The following is a 20604-nucleotide window of genomic DNA, read 5'->3' as shown; positions in this document are numbered from 1 at the left end:
TACATTTTAAATGTAGTTTTACTTATTTATTTATTTTTTTGAATGATCCTGGAAAACATTTTTGATGAGTGTGATAGATATCCATATTTGCCTCCAGTGAAATATCCTAGTTTGTCTGAAATACTTCCCTTCCCTTCTTTGCGGTCCAAAGTTGCATTTATTTAAATCCCCCACTAGATGACGCTATTTATCTGAGTGGCTGATGGTGTTACATTGGGATCAATAACATCATCATCAAATGTCTCTGTAATATAAATGGTAAATGGTTGGCATTTATATAGCGCCTTTATCCAAAGCGCTGTACAATTAATGCTTCTCATTCACCCATTCACACACACTCACCCATTCACACACACACACACACACACACACACACACATGCAAGGCACCGACCAGCTCGTCAGGAGCCGTCAGGAGCATTTAGGGGTTAGGTTTCTTGCTCAGGGACACTTCGACACAGCCCGGGCGGGGGACCGAACCGGCAACCCTCCAACTGCCAGACGACTGCTCTTACTGCCTGAGCCATGTCGCCCCTAAAGCTGTACCGCAATCGACAAAACAACTGCCTCACCCGACTTATCGAGTGCAGTGGTTAACTAGCCTACATAAAGAGGGGTTTGTATCTAGCCCCTGTAGACAGGCCTATATTTGATGACTCATCATGACTTAGCAATAAAATGGGACACGAGCCCCTAAAACACAAACTTTTCCGCTTTGGCATCAGTAACCTTTTCTAGTTTTACTCAACTGCATTTTATCTCATAATAATCCCCCACAAAATGTGATCTAATTTGACAGAACATTAACTTGAAATGTCACAGTATACTGTCAGTAATGGTCTGCTCCCCCACGTTGCTGACGAATTTGAGGGGACCGTGAGTTCAGTCAACACTTGTTCTAAATATTTTCTATAACGAAATTATATTTGCATTTGCTGAACCCGCTAAAGGAATAAAACCCGTAAAGGAATATAACCTTATTCCGCTATGTGGTCTGTAGCCTACTTGAGAACTGGACCTGTAGGCCAGTGTGAATCCTAATACACTTTTAACCGGTTCTCGTTCTGTACATTTTAATTAAGCTATATCCATTTAACATATGGTACTTTCTCGGCGTTATTTTTATATTTCTCTCAAATTTCGGTGGGGTTATTAATGTATTCGCTGAGTAGCATATACCGCGGGCTGAGTGTGTCGGTTTAACGTTACCATATAGGCTAATTTTGGCTAAAACATGTAGACTGCAAAGCAAAACAAAAACTGGCATTAGTATATGAAACGCGAGATAGCCTTTATAGCCGGCAACGAATAGGCTATAGGAAAAATATTTCGTATAATAACATCGCAGCACTTTCATTAAGAGACGAGAAAATAATACATTAGATTATCCGTATATGGGCTATGTATAGAACGGGCAATAATATATATTTTTAAAAATGAAACTTCCACCGGATAAACCACCTCTTCATACTAGCTACAACCCCTGAATGATGAGATCACTCTTCCTTCCTTCACCCAGGCAGAAGAGCGCAGCAGCGCAGGGGTGAGGACTGTGCACTCAGGTTGGCAACACTGTGGAGTGGAAAGTCTGGGAATTGCGAGAATCTGACGATTTCTGGGTGGATGCTCAGCCATCCCGATAGTATTCAAATATCAGGAAACACATGAATATCGACGGCTACTTTTTAATTCGGTGACTGTTTCTCAGCTTTAAAAAAAAGAAAGAAAGCGAAGTAGCGAGAATTCTGGTGTAGCCTATGCATGTATTCGATTTTGCTATGGCTGGAGCCTACTGCAAAAGTTTATACGCCTTCACTGGAGATCAGCACCAACAAGGATTGAGATTCGAGGCTGGGGAAATAATTAAAGTAATACAAGCATCATCTGGTGGTTGGTGGGAAGGAGAGAAAGATGGAGTGAGAGGATGGTTTCCTGCAAGTTACGTCCAGGTTTTAGAGGTAAGAGTGTTCAACTCACTGAGGTTCTGAGATCTATACAGTAACGTTCCACAAGACTGGCAGCTGAATTGACATGAAAGCTAGGCAAACACACCGAACTCTAGAGATTTCGGCTGCGTTTATGTATTATCACGGGTTGGTAGGTTAGCATTATTTATTTTAAACAGCGGAAGCTCAGGGGGTCGGGATACATAATGCTATAGCTCACAGTGGGAGAACAGACGATAGGACCGGAGATCCGATGTGTAATATAACAACATTTAATTCCATATAGAATGTTTGTGTATACGCCTACTAATGCCAACTGATTTTAAACGCTGTAAACTATTTGGATGCACAAGACTCAGATCTCACTTGCATGATATAGGGTCTGTTTGGTTTTATCAGTTGGTCAATAGGATTTTATGAAACAAGATGACACGATAACATTTTCCATCAATTTAGTGGGAAAAAACACGCACGTACATTTGCAGACCAATAATGGCGTACTCAAAAGTAGGTCTACACATGTCCAGTGGAAACAACCCTGTGTTTTCAGCATATTTGCTGACATTCTTTATATGAAAGTGCTAGCAGATATAGAAATCATGGAACTAATTTTGTTTTGTACATTTGACATTCTCCAGAATGACTAACATTGACTTGGTGGTGCATTCAGTTTTGGATTTGTGATGTGAAGAAGTGATACGATCACCAGGAACTCAATACATTCCCTGTATTGCGTTCTTCAATGAGTTGAGCCGTTTCTCCCCATTGTGATGACTTCCTTGTTACAACATTTATAATAATGCGGAATGGTAGCTTAAGGCAGCATGTAGGCTATTTATTGCACAGAATGGTTACAGAGAAGGACTGATTAGTGAAGAAAACGTTTAAACAGCTACCTGTGATATTTAATAGTACCGTCTTTCCAAGTCTAGTTATGCTATCATCATATGGTTCTGTTGTATATATGGCAGGGTATCTGTTATAGTAAGCTCAGGAGTAATGCTAGTCTAGCAGACATTTGGTTTTATCAGGAAGAAATGTGGGGGCCTACAGTATGACGGGTTTGTCCCACCTTATTCAGGTTTCCATTACAAGTTACATTTATTGTCAACTACTGTCAACTTCCCAATCAAATGTCTTTTGATCTTAAGACATTTGCACATCTAAGGAAAAATACTACCATATGCAGTCTTGTCAGTTACGTGCAAATGATGAAACCTCCTGCAAGACATGAAGAAGAAGCAGTAGTGTGCATACAACTGTCTGTGTCTCTTATGTCCAATAGTTTTAAAATTCTGTTTGCGATTCCGTCCAGTGTTTCCCCTATTTCTTTTCTGGCCTAGTGGTATAAAAAGCCCTAAACAAATGTGGCATGTAGGATGGCATATTGGCCCGGTCATCTTTGATCAGATGGTGCAGTAGGCGGTCAGCAATTTATGCCTTCACATTTGTGTTAGCTCTGTATATTCAGGACATGATCACAAGGAGATAATGACTTAATATGCTGAAAAAAGGTGTGTAGCCTATGCCACATTGTAACTAAAACCACACATACTGAGCATCGTTAACAATATTACAAAATTCAGTGGCAAATATGTTTTTTTTAAACATTCAATAAAAAAATATTAGGTCACGTTAGATTAGATTCAATTAAATTGAAGTGCCAGGGAGTTGTTGGGGTCATTTATGTCAATTGGAGCAACTACATTAGGGACATCTGGCATGACTTTACTCTACCAAGGTTTTGTACACCTTGTGCATTAATGCTAACAATCCACTGACTTTTGCGAGGTATTAGCACTTTGTGAACACAGGAGAAAAATGTTAATATTTGGCTGTCCATCCCTCGCATTAGATAATTTTCTCTTACAGTGCCATTCTCACGTTTGCTGTCGATTCCGTAAATAAGTCATGACCTAAGTTGCATTGTGAGGAGTCTTTGGGCAGGCAAACTCGTTAAACTGATTAATCACAACAACATTAATGACTGATCAGTCTCAAGGTTGAGACACATTTGGCTTACATCGGTAGAAAGTAGTTTTTCAACTAGAATGTTTCGCTCAAACTGTCAAAAATGTACATATAAAACACTCAATAGCAGTGTCTCTTTCCAAATGTAATGCTAAGGTTACTCATGAACATTCACAGACCATACACAGCAAGGTCCGTAGATGTTTGTGAGTAACCATGTCATTATATTTGGTGCTTTCAGCGCCACAAATGTTGGCACTGTTGAGGTTCATTGTTTCAGGGCAAGCTGCAGCAGATATCTATAAAACTAGGCAAATCTGAGCAAAAATGTTTGGATGGATAGATGGCACTCCGTGTAGGTGGAAATATAGCTTTAATTTTGGGTGAACTACCCCAGTAATGCCCACTGCAAAACACCAATGATAATGGACAGAAATAAACATAATACATTGATATCATATTCATAGGTTATCCTGAAAAGTAATTGTCAATAGTGTCCCTTCCATGCTGAAATATGCTTCCTTTAAATACGAGTCATTATTTTCAATGGGGAGGGAGGTACAGAAAAACCCATGTGTTATGCAACAGGACACTCCAGATGTGCCAGTGTTCAGATATGTGAACTTCCATGGTTGCATATGTTCATGTGCCCGTGCTCAATCAGTCACTGCCATTTTGAAAGGATTCACTTATCTATAATAAATGGCAGACTGACAAAAGAAAACTAAAAATACATTTTTGGAAAAATATTTGCTTTGGTCACAGTATGCATTATTCTCGTGTATTTTTTAATGTATTTTCCCTTGCCACCTGGGGTGTCAAACTCCAGTCCTGGAGGGCCACAGTGGCTGAAGAGTCCACATACCTTGTTCACAAGGCCTTAATTGGCTGCTGATTGAAAGGAAACCACACATACCAGCAGACACTCCAGGACTGGAGTTTGACACCCCTGACCTATATGGTACATATAGCATATAGCATTTTTCATCGCAGTGCTGTTCTTTTGCATCACTGTTTGCTTAGGTCTTGTAATGGCGTAATGTTATGACGTAATGGCAATGAGCAGAAATACTGGCAGCTATTGACACCTTTACTAGGAGCTTAACCATATTTATCTATACAGCATCTATGCAGTTTCAAGGAAGTTACAGAAAATGTTGTGGCATGCTTGCCAAATAAGAGCTGATGCAGCACTTAGTGCATGGCAACTGTGAATCCTTCTTCCTGGGTTTTACCAGTCATAAACAACTATAACTATTTTGGAGATTTTTCAACAGATTTCCTAGGAGATAGTGACCCTATTGTACATAGTAACATGACCGCACTTACTAAAATGACAAAATTTACATTGTAAGGAGACTGGAATGTAGCTTGTGAGCAGAGGCAGTTAGCGTATGGTTGCTCGGAATGAAGGTTTCTGACTCTAAAGCTTGTTCATTTTTCAGTGTCCTTTTCAGGAAATCAGCTCTTCCAGAGCACTTTGGTCTCATCTTGTGGTAAACCTCACTTTCAGTATGCTAAACACATATCTTGTTCCGTGTTTAGTCGGGAGACAGTCACTCATTGCTGTGTCTGCAGCTCTATGTCCTAGAAATGGTAAACCACTGTATTGTTTGATAAAAGGTTTCCAATGAGTGGAATTTGTGGGGTCCCATATGTTACATGCCTCTTACAGGAATTTTTATATTTGACACAGGAAAGCTTTTGTCTGTTTTATATCAGTCATTCTGTCAATCTGAGCAACTGCTACTAACACTTAGGGCCAGATTTGCATACATGAAACTCGCAAGGCAAATTGAGGCCTGACGAGGGTACAGCTGCCTGAAAGGCTACAGCTCATTACGCAATCAGCGAATGGGACTGCCTACAAACCGCATTTTGCGACAGGCAGATCTTAAACAGTGCAGTTAAAACACGTGTTTAGTGCACTGAATATCTTCACTGGGTGTGGCTTATTCTTTGTAGACACAATGTGTACATATCCCAGCTGTGGTGGCTTTTGTCGTTTGAATTAGGCTACATGCGAGATCTAACATTGCAATGCGCTTGACCATTGCCGGGATATAATGGGAACGTTGTGTCGGAGGTTCGATGACATACTTTATTTCTCCCAGAATCACTATTATTTGTATGGCTGGTTGTTTGTCATAGAAGTCTCCCCATTTATTTCCCGTGATTGTTTTGGAGGATAACTAATTCAAACAAACCCTGTTTTTATTATTTTAGTAATGCCGATTGAGCATGCACTGCTTCTAACAGTGGACCATCGTGACATGTTACTGCATCCAGTGTTTGGAATTAACATAACAGTTGTGTTTTTGAGGACTGAAACTGGTTGAAGGAGTTGTTCCCATTGAATATGCATTTTTCTAAGTGAGGCTTCAAAGTGTGAAGAGAAGCAACTTTCAACTCAGTGTTTTCTTTTCTCATTCTGAGAATCTCTGAGTTTTCAGCAAACATATGCATGCTGTCAAACTGTTAGTGGTGCTGTCGAAAAGAACAAAGGAAATAGGACAATTTAAGGGTAATTTAATACACGATTTACCACTTGAATTTCACATATATTTTCAGGCCTTGATCTCACTTCTGTTCTGACAAGTTTAAGCCAAGGTATCGGGGCAATCTCTGTCATGTATTTTTATGTTATGTAGCCATGGGTATGTACACACCTGGATAATGAAGACAGGGACAGCAGAAGTAATGGATACAGTTTGTAGGTACTACACAGACAGTTATGAAGGTACGAACAGTTTATTTACAAGCATACAGGTAGTGAGCAAAAAGGTGGAAACACATGGCTCTGAGAGACATGCCGGGTATCGGAAACAGGTGCTTCCACACAGGTGTGGTTGCTGAGTTAATTACGCAGTTAACACCTCAGCATGCTCAGGGTCATGTGCAAAATGGCTGAGCAGGCCTGGTTGTCTATAAAATATGGCTTTCGTGGCAAGAAGACAAGACCTCTGACTTTGGAAGAGGGCAGGCAATTATTGGGCAGGATGTATTATGCGTAATACTTGCTGATGTATTCTGAGGTACAGTGTGTAAGGTGATGTTGGCATGGAACGACACATCAGCAAAAGGGTAACTGGTGATAATCGCATACTCCTGGATAGTGATGTCATTTGTTCAAGCTGCGCAGATGGCTAAGTAAGTGAGCAACTAAATCAAATGACTGCAAATTTCAATCTAGTGCGTGAGCAGGCAGTTCCATCAAGAATGGTCCTTTCATAACTCTACAGAGCAGGGCACCATAGTTCAATTGCAGTGCGTAAACCACAGACAGGGGACTACAGAGTAGTGGAGAAATGTGATATGGCCAGTTGAATACTTCAAGTTTGCAAAAAATGGTAGTGTGCATGTGTGTCCCATGCCTAAATGAGCCTATTAGCCAAAGTGCTTAATTTCAAGAGGGTTTTCTGTGCTAACTTGGAGCCCCTATCAAATCTTACATTTTTTAATGATGGAAAGGTTATATGAAATAATTTATTAGCTTCATGTAGCCTAATGTGATTTGCAACTGTTTGTGCTATGGCTTACAGAGAAGTCCTGAAAGGTAGGCAGCAATTTAAGTGCATGCACTGATAATAGGCGAAATATGATTTTCACTTCAGTTGCCAGTAAGTCCTGTTTTTAGAAATCAACATAATTGTAGTTACATCCAGACATAGATACATCCAGGGACAACAGACACTGGAATAATATACAGTACAGGACTGATCCAGTAAATGGGATTGTTTAAAGGAGAACATACGGTACCCTAAAGTACACAGCTTTGTCAGAGAATTAATTCAGCTGGTTCAATGTGATGCATGTTAGTGTTCTGCCTGTAGCTAAGACAATTAAGGTCATCCTGGAACATTATTTTTTCTGAAGGCTTTTTCAGTGCAAACAATAGGTTTTTCCTTGATCTGTTTCTCTATGCTAGGAGGGAAATGTGCCATGTGCCATGAGTTTGAAATGTGCCACGACTATTAAAATAGGCCGTTGTCATTCACACGTTCTAAGCACTCTCCCCCTGCCATCTACTTCTACAGTTGTATTGCTCACATCTTGTCATGAGAGACAAATGAGAAATTGACTTCTCTTGTGTTCGACACACAGTGGCAGCACAGTGGGTCCTATGAAAAATTTACTGGCAAGCTATCCTGCACCCATCCCTGTAGGGCATTCAGTACAGCTCCATCAGAGACGGGAGGAAATTGGGAGCTTTTTAAAATGAAAACAAATTTAAAGCAGATTGTACACAATCTATGCATGTATAGCAGGTTCTCTATGTAAAACATATCTGTGACAGCTGGCTATTGGCCCAACCAAACCATCTGTGCCACTCAATGGCCAGACCCACAGCTTCAGAAGACCTGCCCCCACATGCCACACTTTGCCAAAGACCTGAGTGAAGAGGTCCTGGCAAATGAACAGTTCTACAGCATATATGATCTGACAGGTTTTGCTTTTGATCTGTGCCAGAGTTGCGGGGAGAACTTTCCTCTTCCTTGGTGACATCACCATCTGCGTCTGAGTCTGAAGTAGCAGATCTTGGTGATAGCATAGGTCAGTTGTCACATGATTGCAGGCTGCATGAATAGTTGATTAGCTTGATCAATTTCATGTTATCCAATCTCTATCAGCATAAGACATGCTGAATGTAAATTCGCAAGGCCTGAGCTCCAACATGTCGATGTCTTATTGTGCATGGGTGTTCCCGTCTTGCATCAGCAGGCAACCTATCTGAATCTTCAGGGAGGCTTCAGTGTACACCAATTTCGTGCCAGATTCATGCCTTAAGATAAGAGCCCTGCCATATTTCCTTGACTGGAATGCATTACTTGGAAATCAGAACTGGCATCTGACTGCTATGTTACAGATTCAGGTGAGGGCAGATCAGCTGGCCTGCCACATTGTAACTCCTCTGTGATGGATGAAGCCACACAGGGCAGGGCTTTATACTTGGATAGGCTACCTGAGGAAGTGAAGTTACTGCTGGAAGTGGTCTTTTTTCTGTGCTTTTCTGACATCCTGGCCAAGTTGTCAATCGGTCATATAATTATTCTCAGTTGAATTGCCTTAATAACCCATTGAATTCCACCTCAGCTGATGTGAATCTTCTGATGTAAAATGACTGTAATGTATTGGCCATTCAGATGCTGGACATGTTGGTTGTGAGTAATGTGAGAATCCCTGTGTAGGCCGCTTACATTTCATTAGTTGAAAGCCACTATATACTGTAGTATGAATATGGCTAAATAGTAGCACAGAAAACCAATACAACTGCTTGGTAGTTATAGGCATATAAAACAGGCTTCTTTCAAAGCAAAGGAATAGTGGTGATGACAGATTTTGGGAGCAAATGGACCCTAAACACCATGTCAGTTTATTTAATGAAAATTTTTAATGAAAACCTATTATTTTTTTAAGTATCTGTGCATTATGATGGTGCAGCAGAACAGTTAGTCTGTAGACTGAAGACTGTTGTAAATGAAGAAAGGTTTTCATTTACCACTGAATGCTGTGCTAAATGTGGCTTTTTGATGCAGCCTCAGGGTGTACATTAGGTTGTACAACTTGCCACGGCCCCTTTATGATGACTTTTTATGTTTTATTTCAATTGTTGCATGGTTGCTTGGTTTGTCTTCTAAGTCAGTGAACTTCCTACCTGCAGAGTTAATTGTATGACCAGCCATTCCCTGAAATATAACTTATGTTAAGAGTGCTGTAACTAACCTAAGAAATGATGGTGTGATATTCTTGCTTTAGATTCTCTCTTTACCTGATCCCCCTCATATAGTTTATGGGTTAGAAATGAATGTTTGGTGATCTTGAAACCTGAGGCAAGGGCAAGAAACATGTCTAATTTGAATTACCCTGTGTACCTTTTCTTTTTAATCGCTGGTAAACATGAGGTCGGTCAGTGTTTTCAGTTGGTGAGTATGTTAAAGACAGAGGAGCCACAGATGACTTCCGTTAATTGGCCAGTGCAGGCTCTTTAAACAGTGATGGTGAGGCCATTTAAATTCATTAAAATAATTTGATATTGATTAAATGTTATCAGGCAGTTTTCCTTCAATGTTACATGTAGACATTTGACTGGCCTCACTGTGCTCAAATAACCTCCTGTTTATAATTTAAATGGCATCAAGCTGAATCTTGTTGCTTGGTAAACAGGTATATTAATCCAAACAATGTGCTTTTATAGAGCAATTGTATGCATATGTGTGACTTTGTGTGTGGATACCAGATGAGGACACTACCACATATTTCATTTGCCAGGCAATTTGTGTGGTTTGATTTATGATTTAATGTTTTGTTGGTTGCCATGTAACCCTACATTCATTTCACTTGCTGCCTTTCACACGTGTTCTCAGTTACACACACTGTGTGCCCAGCCAAACATAATCAAGTGTGAAAATGTCCAAGAGTTACGTGTGATGGGCATACTGCAGTTATGCATGCAGGGAGGTATAACCTGACACACTTTCTGTATTTTCCTTATTAATATGAGAATCTAGCTAAGTAAACATAGAACACTAGAATTAGTGTTTCTAATTTCCTGCAGGAGTGTGGCTGAATGTGTGCTCGTCATGGCACAGCTGGTAGTCATGTACTCCAGATGGAGTTCTCTCAGGAACATACTATGCCTATTTAATATGAATAGTAATTATTAGTTGTTATTTGCCTGAAGCCATTATTGCATAGGGTTGCTGTTTTTTTTTTCTATCCAATCATGCATTTTAAAAACATGTGATGTTTTTCATTTGTTGATTTAAATTCTTGAATTGATGCTATCTTGCTAGCTTCATTTTTTATCATGAAGTTACACTAGCAAGCCTCAACTGTATAGGATTTTTAGAAATCCAGTTTATTATAATGGATGTACATTTAGTCTGTGGAAGACAAGGGAAATTAAAGTGCATATGGTCTCTGTTCTCTCACTCAGTGCTAAAAAATCAGAGATGTAACATTTTTGTGATGTAAGCATTTAATTTTAATCATTAGGCCCGTATGTGTAGAAATGCCTATGCAGCCATCTGATAGATTGGGCGAGAACAAGAACAGAGGATTCTTTGTTACTCCAGATACAGTTTAGCATGGCAAAAGGATTTTTACTGCAACAAATATAGCATAATTTGGTGGGATGGAATACCACAGAAAACTGTAAGCTAAATTTTCAGTTGACAACAAAAAGTAACATTTATCAAGAGTCATTTATTTTCACATTATTTAAAATGGTTGCCAGTCCTGTTGCTGCATGTAGAGCAGGAATTGATGGAAACTTTTCCCCTACAATTTTACCCCCATATTTTCTTCCCAATTTAGAATCTCTTGTTGCGTCTCTTTGATCCCCGCTGTACCACTGGCCCCCACGCACGTGCTCCACCAGAGCGTCCTCCCCCAGGACACACAACAGTGTTGACTATTTTTTATAATACAGGCCGCACAGAATGACAGGATAGATAGGAAGAGAGGGGTGTTTCTCACTGACAGCAGCTTGTAGCCTGTGGGCGTGACATTGGGAGACGCTAACGCAGCAGCAACCCAATGAATCCTGACTTAACTCCATCCTCTTAACTCCGGGGAGAGAAAGCATACTCCCTGTCATAGTCGACCGAGCTGAGGCTCAAAGCTGCAATGTCTAGACTCGGGTGCGATATGGCTTCTTCCTGCCCAGGCCCTTTTCCCTCTTGTTTAACATGTCTCTGATAGACTAACCAGACATGCTGGGGTCAGACAATATCCTGAAGTCACAACATATATAGCATGTACTGTGTGTTGGTGTTAATGAGGGAAGCGTGCAGAAAGGCTGGAAGACGGACAAGGTCAATGCAATTAGCACAAACTGGAGGGCCTGCAGGCCGAATAGAAGAGGCTTTGTTGCCCTGGAGAGTATCCTCACAAGCGTACAGTCTAGGCTATTGTGTGCCTCAGAATCCCTGAGAAAGGGACGTCTTTACATATGGGAATGTGGCTGATGACCCCCACATCTGGGGAAGCAAAAACAGACATTTTAAAAACTTCCAAAAAAGACAGGGAACCACACCATGCCAATGAGAACATGCTTTTCTCACTGGCTGTTTTTGAGAGAAAAAGAAAACAGAAATGTGGGAGTAAGCTGAAATAGCACGACCACTCTTCTAATTCTTTCCATGGCCTTAGACTTGACCCTGGCTTTTTGGTCCTTTTGGGTTGTAATCAGTTGCTGAATATGGAATGTGACAAATACTTCCTGCTTTCTGTATTTCTCACACTCGAAGAAGGCTTCTCCCATGCTTAATGATCACAGTGCCTTGGTAATTCTGTCCTCCATTCTCACTCCTTTGCTAAAGCAACTGGCTGCTGTATTCTCCCCTTGTATCTGAGTGGTCTGACAGCATGGTAAGAACCTGATACTAATCTGCGCATAGGCTGTTCTCGGTTCTTTTATGTCATTGCTTTGAGAGGGTAGGCAAACGTTTACATGTTAATTAATGCTATTTTGAATAAATTCTTGGGGGTACAGTAAACGTGTTATCTGACTTTCCCACTTTCAGCTGGGAAATAGGTCATCTGATGTAAGTGAAGCCTCACGAGACTCTTGAAATCTTGAAATCCCAGGAATCTGGGAGTATCTGGACCTGCTCCCAGGGTTTGACTCTGTTCATGGTTTGTGGATTGAAATTAATTTAGGAAAAGGGTAAATAACCTATATTATCACTATATTAAGTGATAGATACCCAAAAGCATAATGTGTATTAGGTCAAATCTCAATTCTTTGTGCATTTTGACTTCTATGTCGTCTTCCAGAGTAAAAGAAACTTATCTACATGGTATTGTCCCCAACTGTATATCTGTTTCGGAAAGTCTACCTGAAATATTTACAACTCAATTTTTGGCAAAATGCCAGAAGGAACGGATGTCTGCAACCTAGCAGACCTGTTGTATCAAAACACAATTTGCCAAACCCTAACAGTATGTGAATTTGCTAATAATGTCCCAAATTAATGTCAGCGTCTTAATAATTGTCAATCAATGCAAATACGAATGGACTGCCAGAATAAAGATAAAGTTTTATGATGACCCTGATATTGAATATGTTTGTACTTGGCATAGAATTATATTTTATTGTTGTAAATGAATTATAGGTACAGTAGTCCAATAAATCAAATGCAATTGATTATTGAAGTTGATCATTGGAATTCGAAAGGTATATCATATAGTTATTATAGTTAATATTTTTGGTAAGCAAAGAAATTCCTTTTGAAATTTGAAATTAAAGAACATGTTTGTATTTGAACTGAGAGATGTAAAATGCATGGTAATGTCCAAATTTAGTCTAAGGCCTGTGCAGCTGCAGAAAAACAGGCGCAATTGCTAAACACAGTGATCGCCCTTTAATTAATGTGCCTTCAATTAACAACAGCATGGATGAATACAGCACTGATTCAGCTGTTTCAGTTCAGTTTCAAACAATAATTAACTGTGCATTTAATCTAAAATACTGTCTCTCTGCCACTAAGGACCACAGGTTCTCATTATGTTTGAAAAAGGGCCCCAGCTATCACTTAGTGAGTGCAGAAAGAACCCCCTTTCGATTTCTAGAAGTGTCCTGTCTAATCATGATAATGCTCCAATAACAATATGAAAAAGGATGTAGGAAAACAGAATGTATTGAATGACAAGGGACACCAACAACCTTCTTTTTTTTAAAATTGAGATTTCACAACAAATTGAAATAAGTGCTGCTCTAGGTTTTGTCTATGTGTTGAATGGGGTGTAAGTAATGACATTTATTACTGAATAATAGGAAACAGACACTTCCTCAGTGACACATCTGCTCTGCAGCTCAGAATCTGCTGACAGGGTGTATTTTTTAAAGCAAAGGCACATTATGCCTTTTACCTTTTTTGGTCCGCAACAATAATATTGAAAGAGTCACAGCCGAGAGTTCTTGGCTAGGGTTTTTTTTAACAGTTGATTGATACCTCCTTTCAAATAGGAAATGCTTTATTGCAGCAATCAAATGTATCAGGATGGTACCACAGTTTGTTAAAGATATCCTTGCCAAGCATTTTGGGGACATTGTGGTAAAGAAAATAAAATAATTCAATTGTGATGATCAAAATCATTGATTAAAGTATGGTAATTTTTTGTTCCCCTGTCTGGCAGTTCTGTTGGTTCTATAGGAGGGAGCTTGGCTCAATCAGGGAAGTGTAGTTAATATTACTGGCCAGCAGTGTGCCGCCACTGTGAATAACCAGATAGTCATTTAGGAAAAGAGTTGTGGCTCAAAATGAGAGAAATAGGACCCAGTCTGTGCTCACGGTAAATGTATTACCTGACTGATCCATGAGTCCTCAAGCTGTGTTTTTCACATCATCATGGTTATTTCACTACTTTGTCACATCTTCTTAATATTTATGTATGTTGTGAGTTATGTTTAACTGAGTTGAGCTGCTTTTGGCATCGGATAGACACCAATTAAACATGTTAAAACATCAGATTCAAACAGGAAAGTTGAGTTGGCTGGAGCCCTCCTGTAAAAAGAATGAAAGATAATTTATTCCCAAAGACATGTCCCCAAACTCACCTCTTTCTCATTGCCCCGCCCCCCTCCCCCAACCTCGGTGGTGGATTGCCTGACCTGCAGCACTTGCTAAGTACTTGCTAAGGAGTGAAATCTAAGATAGTGTAGAGGAGTGGTGTTAAGCCCACAGTGTATGCTGCTGTGAACTTTGCTTTACAGCTGCTCATGTGCTTTTCCTGTGGTACTGTTCTCTCCTAGACAACGTTTATGCTAATACCATATACGGGGTATATTATGCTTATTTCAATCCTCATATATTTAAGCACTTCAGTTTAGCAGAATTCACATTTCCCATTTTGTCAGTTTGGACATGAATACATATGTATACGAATGCACAATATATTTGTGTGTGCACAGGCTACAGTACCTGTCTGTGTGAGTTGAGCCTGTTTTGGTAGATATACTGTATGGAGCAAGTGGTGTGTTTATGGATACAAATACAGACCTAGAGTCATATATATTGCAGGCTATAATCAGTGATTCTTTTTCAATGTAGATGCATGACATCTGTTGTTTGCTGAACTAGTTAAACTATGTTTGTGAGGAGAAAAATAAAGGATTGTATTGTGAGCTGAGTGTTATTAAGGCCAAGTTTTAATACACATGGAGATCCATTTTAGAACACATTCTTTGGGAGTACTACCAGCTGTGGTAGTACTCTCAAAGGCGCATTATAAAATTATGATTACATTTCCCAGTAAAGACATGCTAGAACGCTACAGTAAGTGAACCCCAGGAAAAGCACTATTTAGGCCTCTGTACCAGACCTATATTACCAAGGTATACGTTAAAAGTTAGATTGGAACTTTATGTTCCACCATTGATTTTATTTCTTCATATCCTAGTGTTCTAAAGAACAGCCACAGATGGCCCGTTCTATAATAGCTTGTTATGAAAGGAATAATGTGCCTCTGAGCCTCTGGTCCCCAGGACCCTCGTTTTAATACTTCCAGATGCAAGGGGTTATTGGAGGACAGACTGGGCTCACACTTCTATGGGTCAAGTGAGAAGTGATTCAGCCTCCTCAGGAGTGAGTGAGTCATTCGAGCATGGGCACAGAGTGTACAGAGGGCCACTGGACCTGGACCCTGAAGTAAGCTTCCTCTCAAAACACATTTGCCTGCATGACTCTCCCCGTGGTATGCAGGAACGGATTAACACTGCCACTCATTGGCAATCAGTCTGATGGAGCTGACAAATCATGATGCATCTCATCCATATCTCACTGTGTCTGGCAAGCAATAAACAGTTATTATAAAGGATTAATTGTGATTCACATCCGAACAGGAGGTCCCAGTTTCTTGGATCTGATCATCTAAAACTATTTAGAATTTAAATTGTGTGGCATATAGTCACTGTTAATTTATAATATTCAAATATTCAGTGGCATAATGACATTGCTAAATAAACTCATATAGCATTAAAACCATAAATTTGTCACTGTTTGTAATCTAATGACCATAGTTTTACTATACTAATATTTTATTGAGGATAAGGATTGAATATACAGTACTGCAGTCAGTGCAGTTGAGGGAATTGTGAATTAATTATTTAGAAGGGTGAATGTTGTTGGCAGTGCTATTAATTTAAAAAGGGTTTTTATTTATATTTACATTAACATTTCAAGACCATATGAAAGCTGCAGTATGCAAATTATTTAAATCTAATATTGCTAAATGACCATGATAAATCTGTAGCAAGCAGAGAATGAGATTCAGTGTGAGAAATTCAGCACCTCTGATTGTGTTTATGTCCTGCAAATTCAAATTTTAATTGGGTCTGTTCTTGGTTATTGACAAACAAAATGATATCACTGTGAGTGACTAATTTAGTGTTGTGCCCAAAGACGCTAACATTGTGCTGGCCCTAACGTTGAGTAGTACAATCACAGTGTCAACGAGCCAATGGAAAGTTAACATCTTCACAACATTGGTGTGAGGATGGCAAGAACTTAAGGGGCTAAGGGGATTTTAAAAAGCTGGTCATGATTATATTTGACAGCTAAATCTTTGCATTTGCTTCAATTTTGTAACTAGATAGATCGATTAAAAATAAATTATCCTTTGTATTTTGATGAGATTAGATATTGGTATGTCATAAAGCATGTTAGGTAGGAAGCTATACAGTTAATTCACTACAGATCACAGTTGTCAGCTAGTTATCTAGATATTCAATTTCTCATCCACATCCACCAATGTAAAGTAGAGCCATTCTTATGTTACCTCAATAAGATATCCAGGTAACATAGGCTATTAAATTGCATCGCAACATATTGCTATTTTCTGTGAATCTTTGGTCTTCTTCCTGGCAATTTCAGAAACATACACTCTGCCAGGTTAATGTGCATGTGTCATTCACTTTCTCCCAAAACCTACATGGAGCATTGCCAAATCATTTGGCCGTTATATTTCCCCATTATGTAAGTAATGTCAGTTGTATTGATTTTCATTTGAATGCTGATGCAATTCACATCTGTTGTATGTTGCCACTAGGGTGAAAATGTGTATGATGTAAAATGGAAGAATGGACAATGAATAAAATGTATTTCAACTAAATGATAGATTTGAGCAGTGCATTCAGGAAGTGGATTCCAATACAATAAACTGATCAAGCTACTAGGGCCAAGAGGTGATCTGGCTGATTTCAGACTCAAAATTTTAGCAATTATATAAAACTCAGACAAGTATTGTCATTGGAATATTGTCTTAATAGGAATATGCACATACTGTATAACACATTCCACACACTATAATACTCATTTTAAGAGTAACAATAAAAACCAACAGGTTAAGCGTATTGCAGCTGAGTTCAAACAAATAATAATTTGTCACTGATCTGTAGACCGGGCTCTAGGAGAGCCACAGAGAGGCATTAAAATGGATACATGGGTTTTAATGAGTAGCACAGACGCACGCAACCAATAAAATAGTCATGTATGTGTAATGTATATGTAGAATAACACAGCACTGGGGACTGCTTCCCATTCCCTCCTTACTGGTGTGACTCACATGCTGACACCAGGCAAATGACATCCTTGTTCCTGTCTATGAACAACTCTTTCAGATAAAACTTGCAACAAAGATAAATGAAAAGAAAGAAAACTACAGCGGATCCACAGCTCTTGTGCATACATTGCGTTCTTAAATGTGTCATGCATCTGCGTATGATGTTCAAAGTGCATGAGGCTTTGCACAGGCATATATACAGGCTGCTCATGCATCTAAATCATGAAATATATATGAACAGTGTATTTGTCCATGTGTTTTACTTATGCTGAATTACCACAAGGCTCATATTATGTACTGAAGATATGAATTACAAGTTGATTTCTCCTTGCGTATACTCAAGTACTCTTTATCTTTTGCCTAGCCCTGTGCAACAGTCTCTTTTTAAGATAGAAAAACATGTTTTGAACCATTACCAGGCAGGGCTCTAGCCTTTCTGCCACCCTAGGTGAGATTGCAGACTGGGGGCAAGGGGGGTATAAGCATTACAAGATGTAGGCTAATACAAGATTTGCCCTGTTACTATGCCAATTCTTTTTTAAGGAGGCAAAAAATGCTATTTTCCAATTAATTTTTTTTCTAAGCATATAAAAGTCTGCTGGCAAGTACTCATTTACTGAAGCAAACGGCCCCAGCCCTAGTATAGACCTGGCTCCATACCATACAGTACCAAGAGTTTACCTCAACGTTAATCCAATGGTGTACAATACACTGGATTCATTTGTCTTGGATCACAACCCATACAGCCATTAACACTTGCCAGCTACTTAGGTTGAATTATTTCTTATTGCTAACTGCCTAAATATGTTTTAGGATATATGGCTGTGTGTGGGGTTTGCAAATAATCTGTGTTCTCTCTCATTAGTCTAGTTTCCTCTCAGTTCATAGAGAAGCTGTTCACATTCACTGCCCTGTATTGGTCCCTGTGTGTGAACTGTAGGTACAGTATGTGTGGGAAATGACTAGCATCCTACATATCTTAGGTCCTGGCTCCCGTGCTGTACCTGCTGTATTTGAGTTGGGTCACCCATGACCTTCCAAAGATTACTGGGAATAGATAACTTCTCAACCCATATATAGTTATGTCTCAGAAACAATTATAACATCATTATTGTAACCAACTTAGTTTCCACTACAGGGGGCTTCTCCCTAAAGGGAAAATAAGCATACCTAGCTGTCTATAGCTTCTGATAAATAGCTTACCTCCTAGTTGTATTAAATGCCTTGAGTTGCTAATGTTTTTAAACCTATTTGGCTGGCTCATTAGTGATTAACTAATAATTCTGAGCAAAATGTACTGGGAATTTTATTTTGTATTTTTTAAATGGATTTCCAGATATCATAGCCCATTGCAGACAGCATCACTGTAGACCGTATAGCTATGTATAGTATAATATATGTATTGTATAGCTACGCCCTGTTTGTTAACAGTACTGCAGCAGGGGGTACATGCACTATGAGTGGTCATTAGCCAGGACTCCTGTATGCCTGTCACCATTTAATGTGCTCCATAATGTGATGGAATGACCCTCAGGCTACATCACGATTCTTGGTGTTATTCAAGCTCCTCTGAACAGTCCCTGCTGTGCCTCATGTGTATGTGTGTCTGTGGAAGTCCGGGAGATTTAAATGTGAACCCCTAGGAAATAGTGTCTATGAATTCAGGGTTAATGGACCAATGAAGACCCATCAACTGGGTTGGATTGACAATAATATATAGTCTGTCACCGCTTTGTTTCTCTAAGGATTGACACTAAAGGGTTTGATAAGGTGAGCAGTGCAAAACAACAGCACAGTAATTAGTGATCTGTACTTAACTGTGGGTTGCCTGCTGTTACTGCTTTAGAGTCCTGTGGAAGTGTTTTTTTTTATTATTCTTTTAATGTTAATTCATCATGGTTGTATCATATGCCTTTTATAAAAATCTGACCTTTTCCCCTTTTTTGCATTCATGTTTGCTTTGCACTTTTTCTTCACTTTACTTACAATGCAAATGTGTGTTGATTCTGAGGAAGGATCCTTTTAGTTTGCAGAAGTTTGCTCAGTTTTGACACAGCACTTTAAAAAGGGATATATATATTTTTTGGTTAACTATTCTTATTAAATCAATTTCATGCCAGGCATATCAAAATGATAGCAACTTGCAGCAATACACTCAGCAATGTTTTACAAAGGCTGAATATGCCATATTTCAAGGTAATGTTGCTTAGTAAGTACTTACTACTTCAAAGCATGATGGTTATATGACAGTTTCCCATTTCTTTACACAGTTCTTTGCATTTTTATTGAACTCTGCAAGGGTTGGGTAGTAGAGGGCAGACAAGGCAGTGCTCCGTAGTATGGTCTGCTTCTCCACATTCACAGGTGGTTGGGCCAGTCTTGTAGCCCCACCTTTCCAGGCCAGATGGGCGGTCTTCAGTAGGGGGGATTTCCATGTCGGTTGGAGTCTGGTTTCTTCTCGAGATGTTGTTAGGGATTGGACATAGCTGAGGAAGCTTCTTCTTGACTTCAGTCGTTGGGCTGGGGGTTGACATCCATGGAGGAGGTGGCGTTCATCACTAATAGCTTTTGTCATGCCTTTGGCAACTTCCCGTCTGATATCAGCAGGGGAAATTCCAGCGAGGAGGTACAAGTTGCTTGTTTTGGTGGGTTTCAAGTAACCAATGATCTGGCGGCAGGTGTTGTTCAATGCTGTGTCAAGTTTCTTGGCATGGATTGATCTCTCCCAAACAGGACATGCATACTTCGCAGAGGAATAGCACAAGACCAAAACAGTAGATCTTAATGTGTGTACTGTGGCTCCCAATTTGGAATTGGTCAGTTTCCTTAGGATGTTGTTTTGCCAACCGACTTTCAATGTGGTGTTCTTGATGTGCTCCTTAAAGAAGAGAGGTACTCCAAGGTAGACAGGGTGGGTGCAGTGCTCAAGTGCTGTTCTAGACCATTTGATGTTGAGAGGTCGGGTGGCTTTGCGATTCCTGAGATGGAACGGGCAGACTTGAGTCTTTGCAGGGTTGGCGTGTAGGTGGTTGCGCTCGTAGTAGAGGAGTAGCTCATCTAGGGCTGAAGTGAGGTTTGCTTCTACTGCTTCAAACGTACTCTCTTTGGACAACATTGTGTTG

The 20604-nt window shown here is 39.7% G+C and overlaps 1 protein-coding gene across 1 annotated transcript in view; it reads left to right on the top strand.

Annotated features, from left to right (window-relative positions):
• Positions 1 to 1534: 1534 nt before the first annotated feature.
• Positions 1535 to 20604, top strand: part of gas7b (growth arrest-specific 7b) — a 77017-nt gene continuing 57947 nt past the window's right edge. The window contains exon 1 of the mRNA XM_061222932.1: positions 1535 to 1957. Coding sequence (XP_061078916.1) covers positions 1757 to 1957 — 201 coding nt within the window. The 5' untranslated portion in view covers positions 1535 to 1756. The remainder of the gene's footprint in view (positions 1958 to 20604) is intronic.

This window comes from Conger conger, chromosome 2, assembly GCF_963514075.1.
Source record: "Conger conger chromosome 2, fConCon1.1, whole genome shotgun sequence".
In the NCBI taxonomy this organism is placed as follows: domain Eukaryota; kingdom Metazoa; phylum Chordata; class Actinopteri; order Anguilliformes; family Congridae; genus Conger; species Conger conger.
Note: the sequence above shows the minus strand (reverse complement) of the source record. Positions and strands in the feature narration are given on the sequence as shown.